This window comes from Rissa tridactyla, unplaced genomic scaffold, assembly GCF_028500815.1.
Source record: "Rissa tridactyla isolate bRisTri1 unplaced genomic scaffold, bRisTri1.patW.cur.20221130 scaffold_708, whole genome shotgun sequence".
NCBI lineage: Eukaryota > Metazoa > Chordata > Aves > Charadriiformes > Laridae > Rissa > Rissa tridactyla.
The window spans coordinates 510-25,491 of record NW_026529921.1 but is presented as its reverse complement, the minus strand read 5'-3'; the positions used below and the strand labels follow the sequence as shown (position 1 = coordinate 25,491).

The 24,982-nt window shown below is 64.9% G+C and overlaps 1 protein-coding gene across 1 annotated transcript; it reads right to left on the bottom strand.

Annotated features, from left to right (window-relative positions):
* LOC128903857 (eukaryotic translation initiation factor 3 subunit C-like) lies at nucleotides 1–24,778 on the bottom strand. Its single transcript, XM_054187753.1, has 20 exons — nucleotides 24,638–24,778; nucleotides 21,944–22,061; nucleotides 21,780–21,845; nucleotides 21,516–21,705; nucleotides 19,836–19,961; nucleotides 16,948–16,999; nucleotides 16,718–16,820; nucleotides 16,474–16,605; nucleotides 15,067–15,217; nucleotides 14,892–14,995; nucleotides 14,663–14,804; nucleotides 12,798–12,923; nucleotides 10,093–10,186; nucleotides 9,588–10,000; nucleotides 6,878–7,241; nucleotides 6,616–6,775; nucleotides 4,040–4,105; nucleotides 3,860–3,947; nucleotides 3,614–3,776; nucleotides 1–1,454 (listed from the first exon to the last, which is right to left on the bottom strand). Exons 2-20 carry the CDS (start codon nucleotides 22,039–22,041, stop codon nucleotides 1,369–1,371), a joined length of 2,724 nt encoding a protein of 907 aa, XP_054043728.1. The 5' UTR covers nucleotides 22,042–22,061; nucleotides 24,638–24,778; the 3' UTR covers nucleotides 1–1,368.
* Nucleotides 24,779–24,982: the final 204 nt, after the last annotated feature.

Genomic DNA, 24,982 nt, shown 5'->3' with positions numbered 1-24,982 from the left:
GCTTTATTGGGGGTGGGGAGGGCGGGGGGGAGGGGGAGGACGCCGTGGGGCAGAGTCCCTGTGGGGCACAGAACCAGGGGGCTGAGCCGCCGTGGGGCAGAGTGCCGTGGGGCAGAGCCGCTGTGGGGCAGAGTGCCATGGGGCAGAGCCGCTGTGGGGCTGAGAACCATGGCACAAAGCCGCTGTGGGGCAGAGTGCCATGGGGCAGAGCCGCTGTGGGGCAGAGTGCCGTGGGGCAGAGCCGCTGTGGGGCTGAGAACCATGGCACAAAGCCGCTGTGGGGCAGAGTGCCATGGGGCAGAGCCCCTGTGGGGCAGAGAACCAGGGGGCTGAGCCGCCGTGGGGCAGAGCCACCGTGGGGCAGAGCGCCAAGGCACAAAGCTGCTGTGGGGCAGAGTGCCGTGGGGCAGGGTCCCCATGGGGCAGAGCGCCGTGGGGCCGAGCTGCTGTGGGGCAGAGCGCCACGGCACAAACCTGCTGTGGGGCAGAGATGGTGTGGGTCTGAGTGCCATGGGGCAGAGCCGCCATGGGGCAGAGCACCATGGCACAAAGCCGCTATGGGGCAGAGTGCCATGGGGCAGAGCCCCTGTGGGGCAGAGCCGCTGTGGGGCAGAGCACCATGGCACAGAGCCGCTGTGGGGCAGAGCCCCCATGGGGCAGAGCTGCTGTGGGGCTGAGCGCCATGGCACAAAGCCGCTATGGGGCAGAGTGCCGTGGGGCAGAGCCCCCATGGGGCAGAGCCGCTGTGGGGCAGAGCACCATGGGGCTGAGCCGCCGTGGGGCAGAGCGCCGTGGCACAAAGCTGCTATGGGGCAGAGATGGTGTGGGTCTGAGTGACATGGGGCAGAGCCACCATAGGGCAGAGCCGCTGTGGGGCAGAGCCCCACGGCACAAAGCAGCTATGGGGCAGAGACCCTGTGGGTCTGAGTGCCATGGGGCAGAGAACCATGGGGCTGAGCCGCCGTGGGGCAGAGCGCCGTGGCGCAGAGCCGCTATGGGGCAGAGATGGTGTGGGTCTGAGTGACATGGGGCAGAGCCACCATAGGGCAGAGCTGCCGTGGGGCAGAGCCCTGTGGGTCTGAGCACCATGGGGCAGAGCCCCACGGCACAAAGCTGCTGTGGGGCAGAGTCCCTGTGGGTCTGAGCGCCATGGGGCTGAGCCGCCGTGGGGCAGAGCGCCGTGGCGCAGAGCCGCTATGGGGCAGAGCCGGCGTGGGTCTGAGCCGCCGTGGGGCAGAGAGCTACGGGGAGAAGGGCTGTGGGGCAGAGGACGGTGGGGAGGAGGAGGAGAGCCGTGGGGCGGGGGGTCCGTGGGGCGGTGGCGTCGCCGTGGGGCAGGGCCGCCGTGGGGCAGGGCCGCCGTGGGTCTCAGTAGTTGCCCCCCCGCTCCTGCTGCCGGTAGCCGCCGCGCCGCAGGTAGCCCCCGTCCCCCTTGCGGTAGCCATCCTTCTGATCTGTGGGGCAGGGAAGGGGGGGGGGCACCCGCTGAGCCCCGGCTGTGGGGCTGGCTGTGGGGCAGGGCGAGAATGGGGGGGAACGGGGGGGGGGGGGGGGGGGATAGGGGGCAGGGTGTGGGGCAGGAAGGGGGGAGCTATGGGGCAGAAGGGTGGGGGGGTGGGATGTGAGGTTGGTTATGGGGCAGGGTGTGGGGCAGAGAGAGGGAAATGGGTGAGAAGGGGGGGGAACAGGGGAGCTATGGGGCAGAAGGGGGGAGATGTGGGGCTGGCTGTGGGGCGGGATGTGGGGCAATGGGGGGGAATGGGGGAGATGCGGGGCAGGAGGCGGGGGGATGTGGGGCAGGGTGTGGGGCAACGGGGGTGGGGGTGGAGGAATGGCAGAGCTGTGGGGCAGGGAGTGGGGGGATGTGGGGCACGGTTTGGGGTGGGATGTGGGGCTGGGTGTGGGGCAGGATGTAGGGCAATGGGGGGCAAATGGGGGAGCTGTGGGGCAGAAAGTAAGATGTGGGGCTGGCTGTGGGGCAGGGAATGGGGGGGATACGGGGCAGGGTGTGGGGCAATGGGGGGGAATACAGGAGCTATGGGGCAGAAGGTGGGGGGGATACAGGGCTGGCTATGGGGCAGGTTGTGGGGCAGAAGGGGGCAAATGGGTGGCGATGGGGGGAGAATAGGGGAGCTGTGGGGCTGAAAGGGGGGGGATGTGGGGCAGAAGAGTGGACGTGGGGCTGGCTATGGGGCAGGGCTTGGGGTGGGATGTGGGGCAGGGAGTGAGGCTGGGTGTGGGGTGGGATGTGGGGCAATGGGGGGGGAACGGGGGAGCTGTGGGGGCAGAAGGTGGGGGAGGCGTGTGGGGCAGGAGGGGGTGGGTGGGAGATGTGGGGCAGGGGATGTGTGGGGCAGGAGGGGGGGTGTGTGTGAGGGGGGGGGGGAACCGGTGGGGCCGTGGATGATGTGTGGGGCGGGGATGTGGGGATGTGTGGGGCAGGAGGGGGGGTGTGTGGGGAACCATCTGAGAACGGGGGTGGGGAATGGGTGGAGCCGTGGGGCTGAGGGTGACGTGTGGGGCAGGGATGTGTGGGGCGGGGAAGGTGTGGGGCGGGGAAGGTGTGGGACGAGAAGGTGTGGGGCGGGGAATGTGTGGGGCGAGAAGGTGTGGGGCAAGAAGGTGTGGGGCCGGGAAGGTGTGGGGCCGGGAAGGTGTGGGGTGGGGATGTGTGGGGCGGGGAACATGTGGGGCGAGAAGGTGTGGGACGAGAAGGTGTGGGGCAGGGAAGGTGTGGGGCAGGGACGTGTGGGATGAGAAGGTGTGGGGCGGGGAACGTGTGGGGCAGGAGGGGAGGGTGTGGGGGTGAGGAACCATCTGAGAACGGGGGTGGGAAATGGCGGCGGCAGCGGGGAAACGGGTGGAGGTGTGGGGCGGAACGTGTGGGGTGGGGATGTGTGGGGCGGGGAATGTGTGGGGCGGGGAATGTGTGGGGCGGGGGACGTGTGGGGCGGAAGGTGTGGGGTGGGGACGTGTGGGGCGGGGACGTGTGGGGCCGGGAACGTGTGGGGCGGGGACCGTGTGGGGCGGGGACGTGTGGGGCAGGGGACGTGTGGGGCGGGGACGTGTGGGGCAGGGGACGTGTGGGGCAGGGGACGTGTGGGGCGGGGAACGTGTGGGGTGGGGACGTGTGGGGGTGAGGAACCATCTGAGAACGGGGGTGGGAAAGGGTTGGTGGTGGCGGCGGTGGGGAAATGGGTGGAGGTGTGGGGCGGGGAACGTGTGGGGCGGGGAGGTGTGGGGCAGGAGGTGTGGGGCGGAAGGTGTGGGGCGGAACGTGTGGGGCGGGGAATGTGTGGGGCGGGGACGTGTGGGGCGGGGACGTGTGGGGCGGGGGATGTGTGGGGTGGAATGTGTGGGGTGGGGAATGTGTGGGGTGGGGGATGTGTGGGGTGGGGGATGTGTGGGGTGGGGGATGTGTGGGGCGGGGGATGTGTGGGGCGGGGGATGTGTGGGGCGGGGACGTGTGGGGGTGAGGAACCATCTGAGAACGGGGGTGGGAAATGGTTGGCGGTGGCGGCGGTGGGGAAACGGGTGGAGGTGTGGGGCGGGGAACGTGTGGGGCGGGGAGGTGTGGGGCGGAAGGTGTGGGGCGGAAGGTGTGGGGCGGGACCTCGGAAGTAGCCGCCGTAGGAGCCCTGCTTGTGGTCGAAGACGCGCTCGTTGTTCTCCACCAGGTTCCCCAGTTTCTCCGCCAGCTGCAGCGCCAGGTTCTGCTGCGCCGTCGGCTCCGTCCGGTGCATCATCACCGTCTGCGTGGGCTGGTCCAGCGACGCCTGCGGCCGGTGACGCCCCCCCGTCAGCCCCACGCCCGCCCCACACCCGCCCCACGCCCGCCCCACACCTGCCCCACACGCACCATCAGCTCCTCGTTGATGATCATCTTGCTGATGATGCTGTGCACCGTGGGCAGGTCCAGCTCAAACATGGCCGCCAGGATCTCCATGCTGGGGGGGCGGGGCACGGGGCGGGGTTAAAAAGGCGGGGGGGGGGGGACGCGGACCACGCCCCTCTGCCCCGCCCCGGCCCCGCCCGTCACCTGATGGAGTCGTAGACGCTGCTGTAGGTGAAGAGGTAGGTGCGGAGAGACTCCTCCTGGATCTTCCTGCGGGGGGGGGGAGAAGGGGGGAGGGAGCGATGATGGCAGGCGGCAAGATGGCGGCCGCGGGGAACGAGATGGAGGAGGAGGAGGCGAGGTGGAGGAGAAGCCAAGGCGGAGGCGCCGAGGTGGAGAACCCAACGCGGAGAACCCAAGATGGAGACCAGAAGGTGGAGGCCCCCAAGATGGAGGAGAACCCAAGATGGAGGAAGCCCCAAGATGGAGAACCCAAGGTGGAGGCGAACCCAAGATGATGGAGGAGAACCCAAGATGGAGAACCCAAGATGGAGGCGAACCCAAGATGGAGGCGAACCCAAGATGGAGGAGAACCCAAGATGGAGGAGAACCCAAGATGGAGGCCCCAAGATGGAGGAGAACCCAAGATGGAGGAGAACCCAAGATGGAGACCAGGAGATGGAGGCCCCAAGATAGAGGAGAACCCAAGATGGAGACAAACCCAAGATGGAGACCCCAAGCTGGAGACCAGAAGATGGAGGAGGCCCCAAGATGGAGACCAGAAGATGGAGGAGGCCCCAAGGTGGAGGGAGCTCCAAGATGGAGGCCCCAAGATGGAGGAGACCCCAAGATGGAGGCCAGAAAATGGAGGAGGCCCCACGGTGGAAACCAGGAGATGGAGGAGGCCCCACGGTGGAGGAAGCTCCAAGATAGAGACCAGAAGATGGAGGAGGCCCCAAGATGGAGGAAGCTCCAAGATGGAGGAAGCTCCAAGATGGAGACCCCAAGGTGGAGACCAGGAGATGGAGGCCCCAAGATGGAGGAAGCCCCAAGATGGAGAACCCAAGATGGAGGCGAACCCAAGATGGAGGCGAACCCAAGATGATGGAGGAGAACCCAAGATGGAGGAGGCCCCAAGATGGAGGAGGCCCCAAGATGGAGGTGAACCCAAGATGGAGATGAACCCAAGATGGAGAACCCAAGATGGAGGAGAACCCAAGATGGAGGAGAACCCAAGATGGAGGAGAACCCAAGATGGAGGAGAACCCAAGATGGAGAACCCAAGATGGAGGAGAACCCAAGATGGAGGAGAACCCAAGATGGAGGAGAACCCAAGATGGAGAACAGAAGGTGGAGGCCCCCAAGATGGAGGAGAACCCAAGATGGAGAAGGCCTCAAGATGGAGAACCCAAGAGGGAGACCCCAAGCTGGAGACCCCAAGGTGGAGGCCTGAAGATGGAGGAGACACCAAAATGGAGGAAGCCCCAAGATGGACACCAGGAGATGGAGGAGGCCCCAATACGGAGGAGAACCCAAGATGGAGACAGGAGATGGAGACCAGGAGATGGAGGAGGCCCCAAGGTGGAGGAAGCTCCAAGGTGGAGACCAGGAGATGGAGGCCCCAAGATGGAGGAGAACCCAAGATGGAGACCCCAAGATGGAGGACAACCCCAGATGGAGGAGGCCTCAAGATGGAGAACCCAAGATGGAGATCAGAAGATGGAGGCCCCAAGACGGAAAAGAACCCAAGATGGAGGCCAGAAGATGGAGGAGAACCCAAGGTGCAGGAGAACCCAAGGTGGAGGCCCCAAGATGCAGAACCCAAGATGGAGACCAGAAGATGGAGGAGAACCCAAGATGGAGGGAGCTCCAAGATGGAGACCCCAAGGTGGAGAACCCGAGATGGAGACCAGAAGATGGAGGAGGCCCCAAGATGGAGGAGAACCCCAGATGGAGGCCCCAAGATGGAGAAGAACCCAAGATGGAGGAAGCCCCAAGGTGGAGGAGACCCCCAAGCTGGAGGCCAGAAAATGGAGGAGGCCCCACGGTGGAAAGCAGGAGATGGAGGAGGCCCCAGGGTGGAGAAAGCTCCAAGATGGAGACCCCAAGGTGGAGGCCAGAAGATGGAGGCCCCAAGAGGGAGGAGAACCCAAGATGGAGACCAGGAGATGGAGGCCCCAAGATAGAGGAGAACCCAAGATGGAGACAAACCCAAGATGGAGACCCCAAGCTGGAGACCAGAAGATGGAGGAGGCCCCAAGATGGAGGAGGCCCCAAGATGGAGACCCCAAGCTGGAGACCAGAAGATGGAGGAGGCCCCAAGATGGAGGAGGCCCCAAGATGGAGACCCCAAGATGGAGACCAGAAGATGGAGACCAGAAGATGGGGGAGGCCCCAAGGTGGAGGGAGCTCCAAGATGGAGACCAGAAGATGGAGGAGGCCCCAAGGTGGAGGGAGCTCCAAGATGGAGACCCCAAGGTAGAGACCCCAAGGTGGAGACCAGGAGATGGAGGCCCCAAGATGGAGGAGACCCCAAGATGGAGACCAGAAGATGGAGACCCCAAGATGGAGACCAGAAGATGGAGGAGGCCCCAAGATGGAGGAAGCTCCAAGATGGAGGAAGCTCCAAGATGGAAACCCCAAGGTGGAGACCAGAAGACGGAGGAGGCCCCACGGTGGAAACCAGGAGATGGAGGAGACCCCACGGTGGTGGAGGCCAGAAGACGGAGCCCCCCATCTGCCCCCCATCTGCCCCCCATCTGCCCCCCCGGGGCACCCACCTGACCAACATGGCGCGGACCTTGTCGGCCTCGGGGAAGAGGTCCCAGACCTTCCCGTTCATCTTCTCGTTGACCACGTAGCGGTGGCAGCTGCGCCAGTCCCCCATCTTCATGGCCTTGGAGGCCGCCACCACGTGCTCCCGCATGGACTCGGGTGGCCCTGGGGAAGAAGACACTTAGGGGGCTGGGATCTATGGGGAGGAGATGGGGTGGGGTGGGGTGGGGGGGGACACGTGTGGGTCCTGCCCCACATCTCGCGCACCCAGGAGGGGTTGTCTCTCCCCCACGCGCAGCTGGTGGTGGAACTGTTTGCTGATCATGCGGCGCCGGGCGTCGAACTCGTGGGCGGCCATGTAGGGGATCTCCAACAACATGGCGGCCACCAGGTAGACGCACTCCAGCAGCTCCAGGTTGACGTGCATGTGGAAGGGCACCTGGCGCCGCTTCTCCACCTTCTCCTGCTCCGGGTTCCGTTCCTGAAGGCTCCGGAGGAGAAGACCTTGACCCAGCAGCTCCTTGGCCCGCCCCGAGCTCTGGATGTCCAAGAGGGCGTTGTGGGCGTCTTTGATCAAACCCTCGCGGAAAGCGCAGATGCCCAGTTGGACCATGGTGCGGTTGTAGAGGATCTGTGGGGCGGAGACGTGGGGCAGAGAGGTGAGGAACCCGCCAGGAACCTTCTGGAGACCATGGTGGAACCCCATAACTCACGTCATCGGAGGTGCTGAGGGAGAAGGAACTGAGGAACTCCAGAGGAACCCACGAGGAACCTCAAAGAGATGGTGGTGGAACCCTCTGGAGATGGCGGGAGAGGACTTGGGGGGCAGAGGGGTGTGGGGCTGAGGAGGAACCTTCTGGAGACCGTGGTGGAACCCCATAAACCACGTTATGGAGCCAGTGAGGGAGAAGGAACTGAGGAACTCCAGAGCAGCCCATGAGGAACCCATGAGGAACCTTTTCAAGATGGTGGGGAAGAACTTGGGGGGCAGGGAGATGTGGGGCAGGAGAGGAACCCCCTGGAGATGGTGGTGGAACCCCATAAATCACGTTATTGGAGGTGCCGAGGCAGAAGGAACTGAGGAACTCCAGAGAAACCAACAACAAACCTCAAAGAGATGGTGGTGGAACCCTCTGGAGATGGCGGGAGAGGACTTGGGGGGCAGAGGGGTGTGGGGCTGAGGAGGAACCTTCTGGAGACCATGGTGGAACCCCATAAACCACGTTATGGAGGAGGTGAGGGAGAAGGAACTGAGGAACCCACGAGGAACCTCATAGAGATGGTGGTGGAACCCATGAGGAACCTTCTGAAGATGGTGGGGAAGGACTTGGGGGGCAGGGAGATGTGGGGCTGAGGAGGAACCTTCTGAAGACCATGGTGGAACCCCATAACTCACGTCATGGAGAAGGTGAGACAGGAGGAGTTGAGGAACTCCAGAGGAACCAACACAGAACTCATAGAGATGGTGGTGGAACCCTCTGGAGATGGTGGGAGAGGACTTGGGGGGCAGGGAGATGTGGGGCAGGAGAGGAACCCCCTGGAGATGGTGGTGGAAGCCCGTAAGGAACCTTCTGGAGACGATGATGGAGGACTTGGGGGGCGGACGAGGAACCCCCTGGAGGCGGTGAGGGACCAGGAGCCGGAGGAAGTGGGGAGAGGGGTCAGAGGGACTTGGGGGGCGACTTGGGGGGCAGAGAGATGTCAGAACCCCCGAGGAATCCACCAGGAACCCCACGGAGATGCCACTGGAAGAGTCAGTGGGCAAAGCACAGAAGCCCGCCCCATAGAGAGTTCGGGGCCACTTGTGGGGCAACTTATGGGGCAGAAAGACGATGGAATCCAGGAGGAACCCAGGAGGAACCCAGGAGGAACCCTACTGAGATGCCCATAACTGACCCAACACCCGCCGTACCGAGGCGTACGCTCGTGCTATGGGGTCTGCCCGCCCCATAGAGAGTTCGGGACCACTTGTGGGGCAACTTATGGGGCAGAAAAATGATAGAATCCAGGAGGAACCCAGGAGGAACCCATGAGGAACCCTACTGAGATGCCCATAACCGACCCAACACCCGCCGTACAGAGGTGTACGCTCGTGCTATGGGGTCTGCCCACCCCATAGAGAGTTCGGGACCACTTGTGGGGCAACTTATGGGGCAGAAAAATGATAGAATCCAGGAGGAACCCATGAGGAACCCATGAAGAACCCTACTGAGATGCCTGTAACCAACCCAACACCCACCATAGAGACACATATGCTGGTGCTATGGGGTCTGCCCGCCCCATAGAGAGTTCGGGACCACTTGTGGGGCAACTTATGGGGCAGAAAGACGATGGAATCCAGGAGGAACCCATGAGGAACCCATGAGAAACCCTACAGAGACGCCCGTAACCGACCCAACACCCGCCGTACCGAGGCCTACGCTTGCGCTATGGGGTCTGCCTGCCCCATAGTGAGTTCGGGACCACTTGTGGGGCGACTTATGGGGCAGAAAGACGATGGAATCCAGGAGGAACCCATGAGGAACCCATGAAGAACCCTACTGAGATGCCTGTAACCAACGCAACACCCACCATAGAGACACATATGCTGGTGCTATGGGGTCTGCCCGCCCCATAGAGAGTTCGGGACCACTTGTGGGGCGACTTATGGGGCAGAAAGACGATGGAATCCAGGAGGAACCCATGAGGAACCCATGAGAAACCCTACAGAGACGCCCGTAACCGACCCAACACCCGCCGTACCGAGGCGTACGCTTGTGCTATGGGGTCTGCCTGCCCCATAGAGAGTTCGGGACCACTTGTGGGGCGACTTATGGGGCAGAAAGACGATGGAATCCAGGAGGAACCCATGAGGAACCCATGAGAAACCCTACAGAGACGCCCGTAACCAACCCAACACCCGCCGTACCGAGGCCTACGCTTGCGCTATGGGGTCTGCCCGCCCCATAGCGGCCCCCCCCCGCCCCCCGGCGCTGACCTGGACGGGGGGGTCGGCGTGCTGGATGTTGTCCTGCAGGTGGGACATGAGCATGAGGTCGCGGGCGGCGTACCAGCGGCTGTGCAGCGCGTGGTGGTAGATGTGGCAGAGGATGGCGCAGGTGCGGATGCGGTCGGTGCGGTCCTTGGCGTAGACGAACTTGCAGAGACGCTCCATGAGGGCGGCGGAATCTTCTTCTTCTTCTCCTTCTTCTTCCTCAGCGCCGCCCCACGCTTGGGGGTCGCCCGCCCCACGGCGCCGGGCCCCGTAGTCGAACTTGTAGTAGGTGTGGAGGACGCGGCGCAGGTAGACGCGGCAGAGCTCCTCCGTCGTCCCCTTCTCCTGCAGGTACCGCTGGAGGCGGGCGATGATGGCGCACACCCGCCCCTCGTCCTTCAGGTGCTCCACGTACTCTGGGGGGCGGACGGCGCCACTTGGGGGTCAGGCACCCGCTCCCTGCCCCACGGCGGGCGGATCCTGCCCCCACCCTCCCGCGGCCCCTCACCTTGGGAGTGGGGGTCGGTGTTTTGCATGATCTTGGTGAACTCCTCGTCCATGCGCTCCACCAGCGTCAGGATGCAGCCCCGCACGCGGTAGGGCTGGGGGGGGAGGGACCCACAAGTTGGGGGGCGGGACCCACGGCGGAGCCGCAAGGGGTTCTCCAGCCCCACAAGTTGAGTCTCAACCCTCAAAGTGCTTCTACGCATCCGTAAGAACCTCCAAACTGCTCTTCCAGACCCATAAGTAGCTCCTCCAGACCCACAACTGACCCACAGCGCACCCACAAGTTGGGGGGCAGGACCCACGGCGGAGCCACAAGCGGTTCTTCAGACCCACAAGTTGAGTCTCAACCCTCAAAGTGCTTCTACGCGGCCGTAAGAACCTTCAAACTGCTCTTCCAGACCCATAAGTAGGTTCCCCAGACCCACAACTGACCCACAGCGGACCCACAAGTTGGGGGGCGGGACCCACGGCGGAGCCGCAAGCGGTTCTGCAGCCCCACAAGTCGAGTCTCCACCCCCACAAGTGGTTCTACACGGCCGTAAGAACCTCCAAACTGCTCTTCCAGACCCATAAGTAGGTTCCCCAGACCCACAACTGACCCACAGCAGACCCACAAGTTGGGGGGCGGACCCATAGTGGAGCCACAAGGGGTTCTGCAGCCCCACAAGTTGAGTCTCAACCCCCAAAGTGCTTCTACACGGCCATAAGGACATCCAAACTGCTCTTCCAGACCCATAAGTAGCTCCTCCAGACCCACAACTGACTCACAGCGGACCCACAAGTTGGGGGGCGGGACCCACGGCGGAGCCGCAAGTGGTTCTGCAGCCCCACAAGTTGAGTCTCAACCCCAGAAGTGGTTCTTCAAGGCCACAAGAACCTCCAAACTGCTCTTCCAGACCCATAAGTAGTTTCTCCAGACCCACAACTGACCCACAGCGGACCCACAAGTTGGGGGGCAGACCCATAGCAGGCCCACAGCGGACCCACAAGGGGTTCTGCAGCCCCACAAGTCAGGTCTCCACCCCCAAAGTGCTTCTACACGGCCATAAGAACCTTCAAACTGCTCTTCCAGACCCATAAGTAGCTGCTCCAGACCCACATCTGACCCACAAGTCGTTGGCCCAGACCCATAGCGGACCCACGGCGGACCCACAACTGCCCCCTCCAGCCCCACAACTCCCCCCATGAGCCCCATAACTCCTTCCCAGCCCCACAACTCCCTCCCCAGCCCCACAAGTACCTTCTCCAGCCCCACAACTCCCCTCCCCAACCCCGTAATTCCCCTCCAGCCCCACAACTCCCTCCCAGGACCCACAACTCCCCCCTCCAGCCCCACAAGTACCTTCCAAGACCCACAATTCCTCCCTCCAGCCCCACAACTCCCCCCATGAGCCCCACAACTCCCTCCCAGGACCCACAACTCCCCCCTCCAGCCCCACAAGTACCTTCCTCCAGCCCCACAACTCCCCCCATGAGCCCCATAACTCCTCCCCAGCCCCACAACTCCCATCCCCAGCCCCACAACTCCCCCCTCCAGCCCCACAACTCCTTCCCAGCCCCACAACTCCTTCCCAGCCCCACAAGTACCTTCTCCAGCCCCACAACTCCCCCCGCGAGCCCCACAACTCCTTCCCAGCCCCACAAGTACCTTCTCCAGCCCCACAACTCCCCCTCCCCAACCCCGTAATTCCCCCTCCAGCCCCACAACTCCCCCGTGAGCCCCACAACTCCCTCCCAGGACCCACAACTCCCCCCTCCAGCCCCACAAGTACCTTCTCCAGCCCCACAAGTACCTTCTCCAGCCCCACAACTCCCCCCATGAGCCCCACAACTCCCCCTCCCAGGACCCACAACTCCCCCCTCCAGCCCCACAAGTACCTTCTCCAGCCCCACAAGTACCTTCTCCAGCCCCACAAGTCCCCCTCCCCAACCCCGTAATTCCCCCTCCAGCCCCACAACTCCCTCCCAGGACCCACAACTCCCCCCTCCAGCCCCACAAGTACCTTCCAAGACCCACAATTCCTCCCTCCAGCCCCACAACTCCCCCCATGAGCCCCACAACTCCCTCCCAGGACCCACAACTCCCCCCTCCAGCCCCACAAGTACCTTCCTCCAGCCCCACAACTCCCCCCATGAGCCCCATAACTCCTCCCCAGCCCCACAACTCCCATCCCCAGCCCCACAACTCCCCCCTCCAGCCCCACAACTCCTTCCCAGCCCCACAACTCCTTCCCAGCCCCACAAGTACCTTCTCCAGCCCCACAACTCCCCCCGCGAGCCCCACAACTCCTTCCCAGCCCCACAAGTACCTTCTCCAGCCCCACAACTCCCCCTCCCCAACCCCGTAATTCCCCCTCCAGCCCCACAACTCCCCCCGTGAGCCCCACAACTCCCTCCCAGGACCCACAACTCCCCCCTCCAGCCCCACAAGTACCTTCTAAGACCCACAATTCCTCCCTCCAGCCCCACAACTCCCCCCATGAGCCCCACAACTCCCCCTCCCAGGACCCACAACTCCCCCCTCCAGCCCCACAAGTACCTTCTCCAGCCCCACAAGTCCCCCTCCCCAACCCCGTAATTCCCCCTCCAGCCCCACAACTCCCCCCCTGAGCCCCACAACTCCCCCCGTGAGCCCCACAACTCCCCTCCCCAGCCCCACAGCCCCCCCCCCGCCCGCCCCACGGCTGCCCCACGGCCGCCCCACACCTGCTCGGGGTTGGCCAGGTTCTCGGACTCCTCCAGGATGTTCTCCCCGATGAAGATCTCGGGGTGGGCGAAGAGCACGTCCAGCAGCTCCTCGATGCAGCCCAGGCACTTCTGCCACATCTCCGCCTGGGGGGCGGGCGGCCCTCAGCCCCACGGCGCGCCCCACGGCGCCGCCCGCCCCCACACGCCTCCCCCGGGGAACGGGGGCTGGGGGGGGGGGGGGGGGGCGCCCACAGTCCAGGGGGTGGGGGGGGGGGGCAGGGGGGTGAGGGGAGCTCCGTCGTCACCTCCAGGGTCACCCCCAGCCCCATAGATCCCCCCCAGCCCCATAGATCTGCCTGCCCCATAGATCCCCGCCCCGCACATCCGCGTTTGGGGTCGGAATCGGAGAGGAACACGGCGGGGTTGGGCTCCAGCTTCACCCTCAAGGCCACCCCCAGCCCCATAGATCCCTCCCAGCCCCATAGGTCTGTCTGCCCCATAGATCCCAGCCCCACAGATCCTTCCGACCCACGTCCTGCCCCACACATCCACGTTTGGGGTTGGAATCGGAGAGGAACACGACGGGGTTGGGCTCCAGCTTCACCTCCAGGGTCACCCCCAGCCCCACAGATCCCCCCCAGCCCCATAGATCTGCCTGCCCCATAGATCCCAGCCCCAGAGATGCTTCCGACCCACATCCCGCCCCACACACCCACATTTGGGTTTGGAATTGGAGAGGAACGCTATAGGGTTGAGCTCCGTCTTCACCCTCAAGGCCACCCCCAGCCCCATAGATCCCCCCCAGACCCACAGATCCCCCTCAGACCCATAGATCCCAGCCCCATAGCTCCTTCCAACCCACATCCCGCCCCACACATCTGCATAAGTCGCTGTTTTGGGTTGAAAATGGAGAGGAACGCGACGGGGCTGAGCTCCATCTTCACCTCCAGGGTCACCCTGAGCCCCATAGATCCCTCTCAGCCCCATAGATCTGTCTGCCCCATAGCTCCTTCCAACCCACATCCTGCCCCACACATCCACAGAAGTGGCCATTTTGGGTTGAAAACAGAGAGGAACGTGACAGGGTTGAGCTCCATCTTCACCCTCAAGGCCACCCCCAGCCCCACAGATCCCTCTCAGCCCCATAGATCTGTCTGCCCCATAGATCTGTCTGCCCCATAGCTCCTTATGACCCACATCCCGCCCCACACATCCACAGAAGTGGCCATTTTGGGTTGAAAACGGAGAGGAACGCGATGGGGCTGAGCTCCATCTTCACCTCCAGGGTCACCCCCAGCCCCACAGACCCCTCTCAGCCCCATAGATCTGTCTGCCCCATAGATCCCGGCCCCATAGCTCCTTCTGACCCACATCCTGCCCTACACATCCACAGAAGTCGCCATTTTGGGTTGAAAACAGAGAGGAACGCGATGGGGCTGAGCTCCATCTTCACCTCCAGGGTCACCCTGAGCCCCATAGATCCCTCTCAGCCCCATAGATCTGTCTGCCCCATAGATCCCGGCCCCATAGCTCCTTCCAACCCACATCCTGCCCCACACATCCACAGAAGTGGCCATTTTGGGTTGAAAACGGAGAGGAATGCAACAGAGTTGAGCTCCATCTTCACCTCCAGGCCACTCCCAGCCCCACAGACCCCTCTCAGCCCCATAGATCTGTCTGCCCCATAGATCCTGGACCCATAGCTCCTTATGACCCACATCCTGCCCCACACATCTGCATAAGTCGCCATTTTAGGTTGAAAACGGAGAGGAACGCGACGGGGCTGAGCTCCATCTTCACCTCCAGGGTCGCCCCCAGCCCCATAGATCCCTCTCAGCCCCATAGATCCCCGCCCCACACATTCCCCCCCCCCCGCCCCACACCTTCATGTAGGTGGCCAGGTTGGGGTTGTAGTCGTAGAGGGACGCGATGATGTTGAACTTGATCTTCACCTCCAGGGCCACCCCCAGCCCGTTCTCGTTGGCGATGGCCACCAGCAGCTGCAGCAGCTCGATCTGGGCCGCCCTATGGGGGGGGACACCCCAGAGCCGTGGGTCCGGCCCCTGCCCCACATCGCCTCCGCCCCACGGCGTCCGTCCGCCCCCCACCTACCGATCCGTCCCCTTCTTGCCCCGCGCCTGCAGGATCTCGTTGAGCTTCTTCACCACCACGGCCGGGGTGATCTCCGTCCCCTTGGCGAACATCTTGGGCTTCTCCTACGGGGGGGGGGCACTTAGGGGGCGCTGCCCCATAGCGAGGCGTCCGCCCCACGCCCTCAGCCCCATACCTTGACCAGGGGGACGCCCCCCTTGACCTTCTCCCACTCGCCGCCGCCATCGTTCTCCTCCTCCTCCTCCTCGTAGCGGCGGCTCTTGCGGTCGTGCTTCTTCTTGGCCTTCTCCTCCCGCCGCCGCTCGCCCCCTTTCTTGTCCTCCTCCCTGTGGGGCAGACCCATAAGTAAGGGGGGGGGGGGGGGGGGTGGACGCCTCCCCCCGGCCCCCCCCGGCCCCCCCCCGGCCCCACACTTAGGGGGAAAACGCCGAGTTTTTGGAGGAATTTGGAGGCCGAGGGGGCGAATCGTCCTCGTCCCTGTGGGGCAGCCCCATAAGCGGTGGGGCAGACGACCCCCCATCCCCCTGCCCCACACTTATGGGGCGAACACTGAAGAACTTGGAGGCCGAGGGGGTGAATCGTCTTTGTCCCTGTGGGGCAGCCCCATAAGTGGTGGGGCAGACACCCCCCCATCCCCCCCAGCCCCACACTTATGGGGCACAGACTGACTTTTTGAGGAACTTGGAGGCCGAGGGGGCGAATTTTTCTCGTCCCTGTGGGGCAGCCCCATAAGTGGTGGGTCGGGCGACCCCCCCCGCGTCCCCCCACACCCCCCAGCCCCACACTTATGGGGCAAACACTGACTTTTTTGAGGAATTTGGAGGCCGAGGGGGCGAATTGTCCTCGTCCCTGTGGGGCAGCCCCACAAGTGGTGGGGCAGAGACCCCCCCAGCCCCCCCAGCCCCACACTTATGGGGCAAACACCGACTTTTCAATGAACTTGGAGGCCGAGGGGGTGAATCATCCTTGTCCCTGTGGGGCAGCCCCATAAGTGGTGGGGCAAACGGACAACATACCCTCCAGCCCCCCCCAGCCCCACACTTATGGGGCAAACGCCAACTTTTTGGAGGAATTTGGAGGCCGAGGGGGTGAATCGTCTTCGTCCCTGTGGGGCAGCCCCATAAGTGGTGGGGCAGACGACCCCCCATCCCCCCCCACCCCCCCCAGCCCCACACTTATGGGGCACACGCTGACTTTTTGAGCAACTTAGAGACCAAGGAGGGCGAACTGTCCTCGTCCCTGTGGGGCAGCCCCATAAGCGGTGGGGCAGACACCCCCCCATCCCTCTGCCCCACACTTATGGGCACACACTGACTTTTTGAGGAACTTGGAGGCCGAGGGGGCGAATTTTTCTCGTCCCTGTGGGGCAGCCCCACAAGCGGTGGGTCAGGTGACCCCCCCCCATCCCCCAGCCCCCAGCCCCACACTTATGGGGCACACGCCGACTTTTTGAGCAACTTAGAGGCCAAGGGGGCGAATTTTCCTCAATTTTCCTCGTCCCTGTGGGGCAGCCCCACAAGCGGCGGGTCGGGCGACCCCCTCCCCACCCCCCAGCCCCCACACTTATGGGGCACAGACTGACTTTTTGAGGAACTTGGAGGCCAGGGAGGTGAATTTCCCGTCGTCTTCGTCCGTCTCGGAGTCGGTGTCGGAGTCGGACGAGCCCCAATCTTCCTCCTCCTCCGAGTCGTCCTCCTCTTCCTCCCCCTCCCCCCTCCTCCTCCTCGCCCTACAACCCCCCCCCCCAAAGAAAACGGTCACTTAGGGGGCGGGCCCCACATCCCTTCCCCCCCCCTCCCGCCCCACACCTCCCCTCCCAGCCCCACACCTTGGCGTAGCGGCTCCTCTCGCCGCCCCCATCTTTCTTCTTCAAGAAGGCGCCGACGCCGCCATCGTCCTCCTCCTCCCCCGACGAGGAAGAGCCGGACGCTGCCGTGGGGCAGGAGGGGAGACAAAAAAAAGGGGGTCTCGTCCTGCCCCATAGAGCTCTGCCCCATAGAGCCCCCGCCCCACGGAGCTCTGCCCCACGGAGGGCGTCCGGCCCCCGGGGTTTCACCTTCGGAGTCGCGGCTTTTCTTCTCCTCGTCCTCGTCCGACTGCTCCGGGTTCTGCCGTGGGGCAGGGGGAGGTTGGGGGGCGGGGGGGGGGGTGTGGGGGGAAAGGGCTGCCCCACAAGCGGCCCGGCTGCCCCACAAGCGGCCCCCCCCCGAAGCCGCGGAGCTGCCCCACAACTCCCTCCCTCAGAGCCACAACCGCCTTCTCCAGCCCCATAACTACCTCCACCAGACCCACAAGTGCCTCCCCAGCCCCATAAGTATCCCCCCAGCCCCACAACTACCTCCCCAGCCCCACAAGTGCCTTGCCTGACCCACAAGTGCCCCCCAAAGCCACGGAGCTGCCCCACAACTCCCTCCCTCAGAGCCACAATCGCCTTCTCCAGCCCCATAACTACCTCCACCAGACCCACAAGTGCCTCCCCAGCCCCACAAGTGACCCACCTGACCCACAAGTGCCTCACCTGACCCACAAGTGCCCCATAAGTTCCCCCAAAGCCTCATAACTGCCCCACAACTCCCTCCCTCAGACCCACAGTCGCCTTCTCCAGCCCCATAACTACGCCTTCCAGACCTACAACTGGCCCCCCAGCCCCATAAGTGGCCCCCCAGCCCCACAAGTGGCCCCCAAAGCCACGGAGCTGCCCCACAACTCCCTCCACCAGAGCCACGGTCGCCTTCTCCAGCCCCATAACTACCTCCACCAGCCCCACAACTGGCCCCCCAGCCCCCTAAGTATCCCCCCCAGCCCCACAACTACATCCCCAGCCCCACAAGTGCCTCACCTGACCCACAAGTGCCCCACAAGTTCCCCCAAATCCCTGTAACTGCCCCACAACTACCTCTCTGACACCCACAATCGCCTTCCCCAGCCCCATAACTACGTCTCTCTGCCCCCCTGTGCCCCACATCCCACCCTATCCCGCCCCACATCCCGCCCCACACCCTGCCCCACTGTGCCCCATGCCCTGCCCCACATGTCTCTCTTGTGCCCCACATCCCACCCAATGTCCCACCTCCCTGTGCTCCATGTTCTACCCTCTCCTGCCCCACAACCTGCCCCACATCCCGCCCCACCTCCCGCCCCGCCGTGCCCCATCTCCTGCCCCACATCCCTCTCTTGCACCCCACACCCCACCCAACGTCCCGCCCCCCGCCGCGCCCCACATTCTGCCCCGTTCTGCCCCCCATCCCGCCCCACACCCCGCCCCATCTCCTGCCCCACATCCTGCCCTACTATGCCCCACACCCTGCCCCACACCCTGCCCCACGTCCCCCTTCCCCGCCCCACATCCCACCCCTGTGGTGTCCCAAATCCCCCCCCCGACATCCCGCCCCCCTGCGCCCCACGTTCTGCCCCATCCCGCCCCACAACCTGCCCCACATCCCGCCCCACCGTGCCCCATCTCCTGCCCCACATCCCGCCCCACATCCCGCCCCACATCCCACCCCGCCGTGCCCCATCTCCTGCCCCACATCCCTCTCTCGCACCCCACACCCCACCCTACGTCCCGCCCCCCTGCGCCCCACATTGTGCCCCGTTCTGCCCCACATCCCGCCCCACACCCCGCCCCATCTCCTGCCCCACATCCCACCCTACCTTCTGCCCCACATCCTGCCCTACTATGCCCCACACCCCGCCCCACGTCCCCCTTCCCCGCCCCACATCCCACCCCTGTGGTGTCCCAAATCCCCCCCGACATCCCGCCCCCCTGCGCCCCACGTTCTGCCCCGTCCCGCCCCACAACCTGCCCCACAACCTGCCCCACATCCCGCCCCACCGTGCCCCATCTCCTGCCCCATATCCCGCCCCACATCCCCCTCTTGTGCCCCAAATCCCCAACGTCCCACCCTCCTGTGCCCCACGTTGTGCCCTGTTCTGCCCCACATCCCGCCCCACGCCCCACCCCATCTCCTGCCCCACATTCTGCCCCATCCCGCCCCACATCCCGCCCCACCCCCTGCCCCACATCCCACCCCGCCATGCCCCATCTCCTGCCCCACATCCCTCTCTCGCACCCCACGCCCCACCCAACGTCCCGCCCCCCCGCGCCCCACATTCTGCCCCGTTCTGCCCCACATCCCGCCCCACACCCTGCCCCATCTCCTGCCCCACATCCTGCCCTACTATGCCCTACACCCTGCCCCACACCCCGCCCCACGTCGCCCTTCCCTGCCCCACATCCCACCCCTGTGGTGTCCCAAATCCCCCCCGACATCCCGCCCCCCTGCGCCCCACGTTCTGCCCTGTCCCGCCCCACATCTGGCCCCACAACCTGCCCCACATCCCACCCCACCGTGCCCCATCTCCTGCCCCACATCCTGCCCCACATCCCACCCCGCTGTGCCCCATCTCCTGCCCCACATCCCTCTCTCGCACCCCACACCCCACCCAACATCCCGCCCCCCTGCGCCCCACATTGTGCCCCGTTCTGCCCCACATCCCGCCCCACACCCCGCCCCATCTCCTGCCCCACATCCCACCCTACCTCCTGCCCCACATCCTGCCCTACTGTGCCCCACATCCCGCCCCACGTCCCCCTTCCCCGCCCCACATCCCACCCCTGTGGTGTCCCAAATCCCCCCCGACATCCCGCCCCCCTGCGCCCCACGTTCTGCCCTGTCCCGCCCCACATCTGGCCCCACAACCTGCCCCACATCCCACCCCACCGTGCCCCATCTCCTGCCCCACATCCTGCCCCACATCCCACCCCGCTGTGCCCCATCTCCTGCCCCACATCCCTCTCTCGCACCCCACACCCCACCCAACGTCCCGCCCCCCCGCGCCCCACATTCTGCCCCGTTCTGCCCCCCATCCCGCCCCACCCCCTGCCCCACATCCCGCCCCCCATCCCGCCCCACCCCCTGCCCCACACCCTGCCCCACAGACCTGTTTGTAGCTGGCGATGTGGGGCTCGAAGTCGCGGTTGTACTTGCGGATCTTCTGCCGCAGGGTGCTGAGCGCTTTGGCGTTGTTCTTGTTCATCTTCTTCTTCCCCTCCTTGTCCTCCCACAGCTGGGGGGCACCGACCCACGGCTGCCCCACGGCCGCCCCACGGCCGCCCCACGGCCCGCCCCACGGCCCGACCCACGGCCCGCCCCACGGCCCCCTTCCCTGACCCACATCGCACACATTTGGTGCCCAAAATCCTTCCCCGTGCCCCCTATTTTGCCCTCTTCTGACCCCAATCCTGCCCCACTGCGCCCCACACCCTGCCCCATAACGGCCCCACGGCTGCCCCACAGATGGACCCACGGCCTGACCCACGGCCCGACCCACGGCCCCCTTCCCTGACCCACATCCCGCACCTTTGTGCCCAAAACGCTCTGCTGCGCCCCAGGTTTTGCCCCGTTTTCACCCAAATCCTGCCCCATATTGTGCCCCACACCCTGCCCCACGGCTGCCCCACACCCTGCCCCACGGCCCGACCCACAGCCCCCTTCCCTGACCCACATCCCGCACATTTGGTGCCCAAAATCCTTCCCTGTGCCCCCTATTTTGCCCTCTTCTGACCCCAATCCTGCCCCACTGCGCCCCACATCCTGCCCCATAACGGCCCCATGGCTGCCCCACAGATGGACCCACAGCTCGACCCACAGCTCGACCCACGGCCCGACCCACGGCCCAACCCACGGCCCCCTTCCCTGACCCACATCCCACACCTCTGTGCCCAAAACGCTCTGCTGGGCCCCAGGTTCCACCCCGTTTTCACCCAAATCCTGCCCCATATTGTGCCCCACATCCTGCCCCACGGCTGCCCCACACCCTGCCCCACGGCCCGACCCACGGCCCCCTTCCCTGACCCACATCCCACCCATTTAGTGCTTCAAATCCTTCTCTGTACCCTGTATTTTGTCCTGTTCTGACCCCAATCCTGCCCCATATCGTGTCCCACACCCTGCCCCACATCTCCCTTCTGTGCCCCACATCGCACTCCTGTACGCCCCATTTTCCACCCCATTCTGACCCATTTTCTGCCCCGTTTCGCCCCCTTTTTCCGCCCAAACCCCCCCCCGGCCCCTCCCGCCCCCTGCCCCACACCCTGCCCCACATCTCCCTTCTGCGCCCCACATCCCGCCCCACACCTCCCTCCTCTACGCCCCATTCCACCCCATTTTCTGCCCCATTTCACCCCCTTTTCCCCCCTTTTCCCGCCCCAAACCCCCCCTCCCCGCCCCCCCCGCCCCCTGCCCCACACCCTGCCCCACATCCCTCTTCTGTGCCCCACATCCCCCTTCTGTGCCCCACATCCTGCCCCACATCCCACCTGTTGACTACCCCACATCCTCCTCTGTACCCCATCTTCTGCCCCATTCCACCCCATTCTGCCCCCTTTTCTGCCCCAAATCCTGCCCCACACCCCCCCAGGTCCTACCCCACACCCTGCCCCACATCTCCCTTCTGCGCCCCACATCCCGCCCCACACCTCCCTCCTCTACACCCCATTCCACCCCATTTTCTGCCCCGTTTCGCCCCCTTTTTCCCCCTTTTCCCGCCCCAAAACCCCCCTCCCCGCCCCCCCCTGCCCCACCTCCCGCCCCACAGCCTGCCCCACGGCCTGCCCCACACCTCGTTGAGGTAATCCTCCAGGTCGGCCAGGATGCGGACGTAGAAGCGGGGGACGCCCTCCTTGTCCACGATGCTCTTGGCTTTGCCGAAGGCTTTGCCCAGGAGCTCGAATTCCTCCAGGCACTTGGTGACGTCCCGGATTTTCATGGCGTTGCGGATGGTTTTGATCAAATTGTTCAATTCCTCGAATCTGTGGGGCAGGGGGGAGGTGTGGGGCGGACCCACAAGCGGCCAAACCCCCCCCCTCAATCCCCCCCCTCCTACCTCTTGTCCTTCGCGCTCCGCACCACGCGCTTGGTGTCCTCCTCGTCCTCGCTCAGCAAAAGGGGTCTGAAAAACGGGGGGGCGGAGAATCTATGGGGCGGCCCCACGGCGCCGTCCCGCCCCCCAAGTCCCTCCCGGAGCCGGCCAGCCCCACGTCGTCGTACTTGCCGTAGTTGCCCCCCGGGGGTTTGGCCACCAGCTCGTCCCCCGAGACGGAGGATTCGGACTCGCTGTCGGAGCCGGTGGTGAAGAAGCGGGACATGGCGGCGCCGTGGGGCAGAGCTGTGGGGCAGGTGGGGGGGGGGGGAATGGGGCGTCAGACCCACGGCGCGGCCTCCCCCCCCCCCCCCGGCACTGCCCCAGCTGTGCCCCATAGAACCGCTCTCAGACAGGCTCCTGCCCCACATATCCCTGTCCTCGACAGGCTCTGCCCCATAGCGCCGCCCCATAGCGGGGGTTTCAGCCCCACGGCGCAGCTTTGCCCCATAGAACCACTCTCAGACAGGCTCCTGCCCCACATATCCCTGTCCTCGACAGGCTCTGCCCCATAGCGCCACCCCATAGCGGGGGTTCCAGCCCCACGGCGCAGCTTTGCCCCATAGAACCACTCTCAGACAGGCTCCTGCCCCACATATCCCTGTCCTCGACGGGCTCTGCCCCATAGCGCTGCCCCATAATGGGGGTTTCAGCCCCACGGCGCAGCTTTGCCCCATAGAACTACTCTTAGACGTGTTCCTGCCCCACATATCTCCATCCTCGATAAGCTCTGCCCCATAGCGCTGCCCCACAGCTCTGCCCCATAGCGGGGGTTTCAGCCCCACGGCACAGCTGTGCCCCATAGAACCGCTCTCAGACACGCTCCTGCCCCATAAATCTCTGTCCTCGATGGGCTCTGCCCCATAGCACCGCCCCATAGTGGGGGTTTCAGCCCCACAGCACAGGTTTGCCCCACAGAACTACTCTTAGACACGTTCCTGCCCCACATATCTCCATCCTCTATGAGCTCTGCCCCATAGCGCTGCCCCATAGTGGGGGTTTCAGCCCCACGGCACAGCCTTACCCCATAGAACTACTCTTAGACACGTTCCTGCCCCACATATCTCCATCCCCTATGAGCTCTGCCCCATAGCACTACCCCATAGTGCGGGTTTCAGCCCCACAGCGCGGCTTTGCCCCATAGAACTACTCTTAACCACGGTTCTACCCCACATATCTCTGCTCTTAACAACCTCTGCCCCATAGCTCCACCCCATAACACTGCCCCATAGCGGGGGTTTCAGCCTCCTGGCGCAGCTTTGCCCCATAGAACTACTCTTAGACACGTTCCTGCCCCACATATCTCCCTCCTCGATGAGCTCTGCCCCATAGCGCTGCCCCATAGTGGGGGTTTCACCCCACAGTGCAGCTGTGCCCCACAGAATCACTCTCAGACAAGCTCCTGCCCCACATATCTCCATCCTCTATGAGCTCTGCCCCATAGCACTGCCCCATAGTGGGAGTTTCAGCCCCCCGGCACAGCTGGGCCCCATAGAACTACTCTTAGACAAGCTCCTGCCCCACATATCTCCATCCTCGATGAGCTCTGCCCCACAGCGCTGCCCCACAGCGCTGCCCCATAGCAGAGTTCCAGCCCCACGGCACAGCTGGGCCCCACAGAACTGCTCTCAGACAAGCTCCTGCCCCACATATCTCCATTCTTGATGAGCTCTGCCCCATAGCTCTGCCCCGTAGTGAGGTTTCAGCCCCACGGCGCAGCTTTACCCCATAGAACTACTCTTAACCACGCTGCTGCCCCATATATCTCCTCTCTTAACAACCTCTGCCCCATAGCGGGGGTTTCAGCCCCACGGCGCAGCTGTGCCCCATAGAACTGCTTCCAGACAGGCTCCTGCCCCACATCTCTCTGTCCTCGACGAGCTCTGCCCCACACATCTTACCTCTCTGGGGTAACTCTGCCCCATAGCACTGCCCCATCAAACAACTCTGCCCCATAACAGGGCTCTGCCCCCCACGCCCCAGCCCCACAGATCCCCCCCCAGCAGCTCCCTGGGCCCCACACTCCCCCCCCCCCCACATATTCCCCCCCTCCCCGGGACCCACAGACACCCCCCCCCCAACCCCACATTTATCCCGCCCCACAGATCCCCAGGCCCCACATTTCCCCCCCCCCCAGCCCCACAGATCCTGCCCCACAGCTCCTCCTCCCGCCCCATAGATCCCCCCCAGCCCCACAGATTCAACCCCAGCCCCACATTTTACCCCCCCACGCCCCACATTTCCCCCCCCCCCCCCAGCTCCCTCGGCCCCACACCTCCTCCCCCCGCCCCACAGATCATCCCCAGCCCCACAGATCCCACCCCACAGATATCCCCCCCCCAGCCCCATAGACCCCCCCCAGCCCCACATTTCCCCGCCCCACCCCGAGACCCACAAACACGCTCGCGGCCCCCTATTTCCTCCCTCAGCCCCACACATCCCCTCTGGGACCCACACCTCTCCCCGGCCCCACAGATCCCTCCCCGGCCCCACAGATCCCTCCCGGGACCCACGGACACGCCCCCCCCCCCCCCCCAAGCCCCACAGCTCCCTGGGACCCACAGATCCCACCCCACACATCCCCCCTGGGACCCACACCTCTCTCCGGCCCCATAGATCCCTCCCCGGCCCCATAGATCCCTCCCCGGCCCCACAGATCCCTCCCGGGACCCACGGACACGCCTCCCCCGCCCCCCAAGCCCCACACTTCCCCTGCCCCACACCTCCCTGGGCCCCACACCTCCCCCCCAGCCCCACAGATCCTCCCCAGCCCCACTTTTCCCCCCCCAGCCCCACAGATCCCGCCCCACATCCCCCCCCACCTCACTCGCACGCGGCGGCGTTTGTGCGGGGCCTTCGGCAGCCGGGGGCGGAAGTGACGTCACCGCCGCGAGCCCGCCCCTTCCGCTTCCTCCTTCTCCCTCCCCCGCCCCCTTCGCGCGCGCGGGGGATGGCGGGAAACCGAGTCCTGGCGGGAAAATGGCGCCACCCCCGAGGGGTCACGGGGTTTATTGGGGGGCGGGATGTGGGGCGGGATGTGGGGCAGGGCCGGGACGGGACCCACGGAGCCGTGGGGCAGGGCCGCCATGGGGCAGAGATGTGGGGCAGGGCCACCGCGGGACCCACGGAGCCGTGGGGCAGAGATGCTGTGGGGCAGGGATGTGGGG

Excerpts from the sequence above, each read along its gene's own strand:
- LOC128903857 (XM_054187753.1), bottom strand. The coding sequence starts at position 22,041 with ATGTCCCGCTTCTTCACCACCGGCTCCGACAGCGAGTCCGAATCCTCC. Across the intron at positions 4,106-6,615 it reads GTCCGCGCCATGTTGGTCAG|GAAGATCCAGGAGGAGTCTC; the intron begins GTGGGTGCCCCG and ends CCCCCCCCGCAG. Across the intron at positions 3,948-4,039 it reads AGCGTCTACGACTCCATCAG|CATGGAGATCCTGGCGGCCA; the intron begins GTGACGGGCGGG and ends CCGCCCCCCCAG.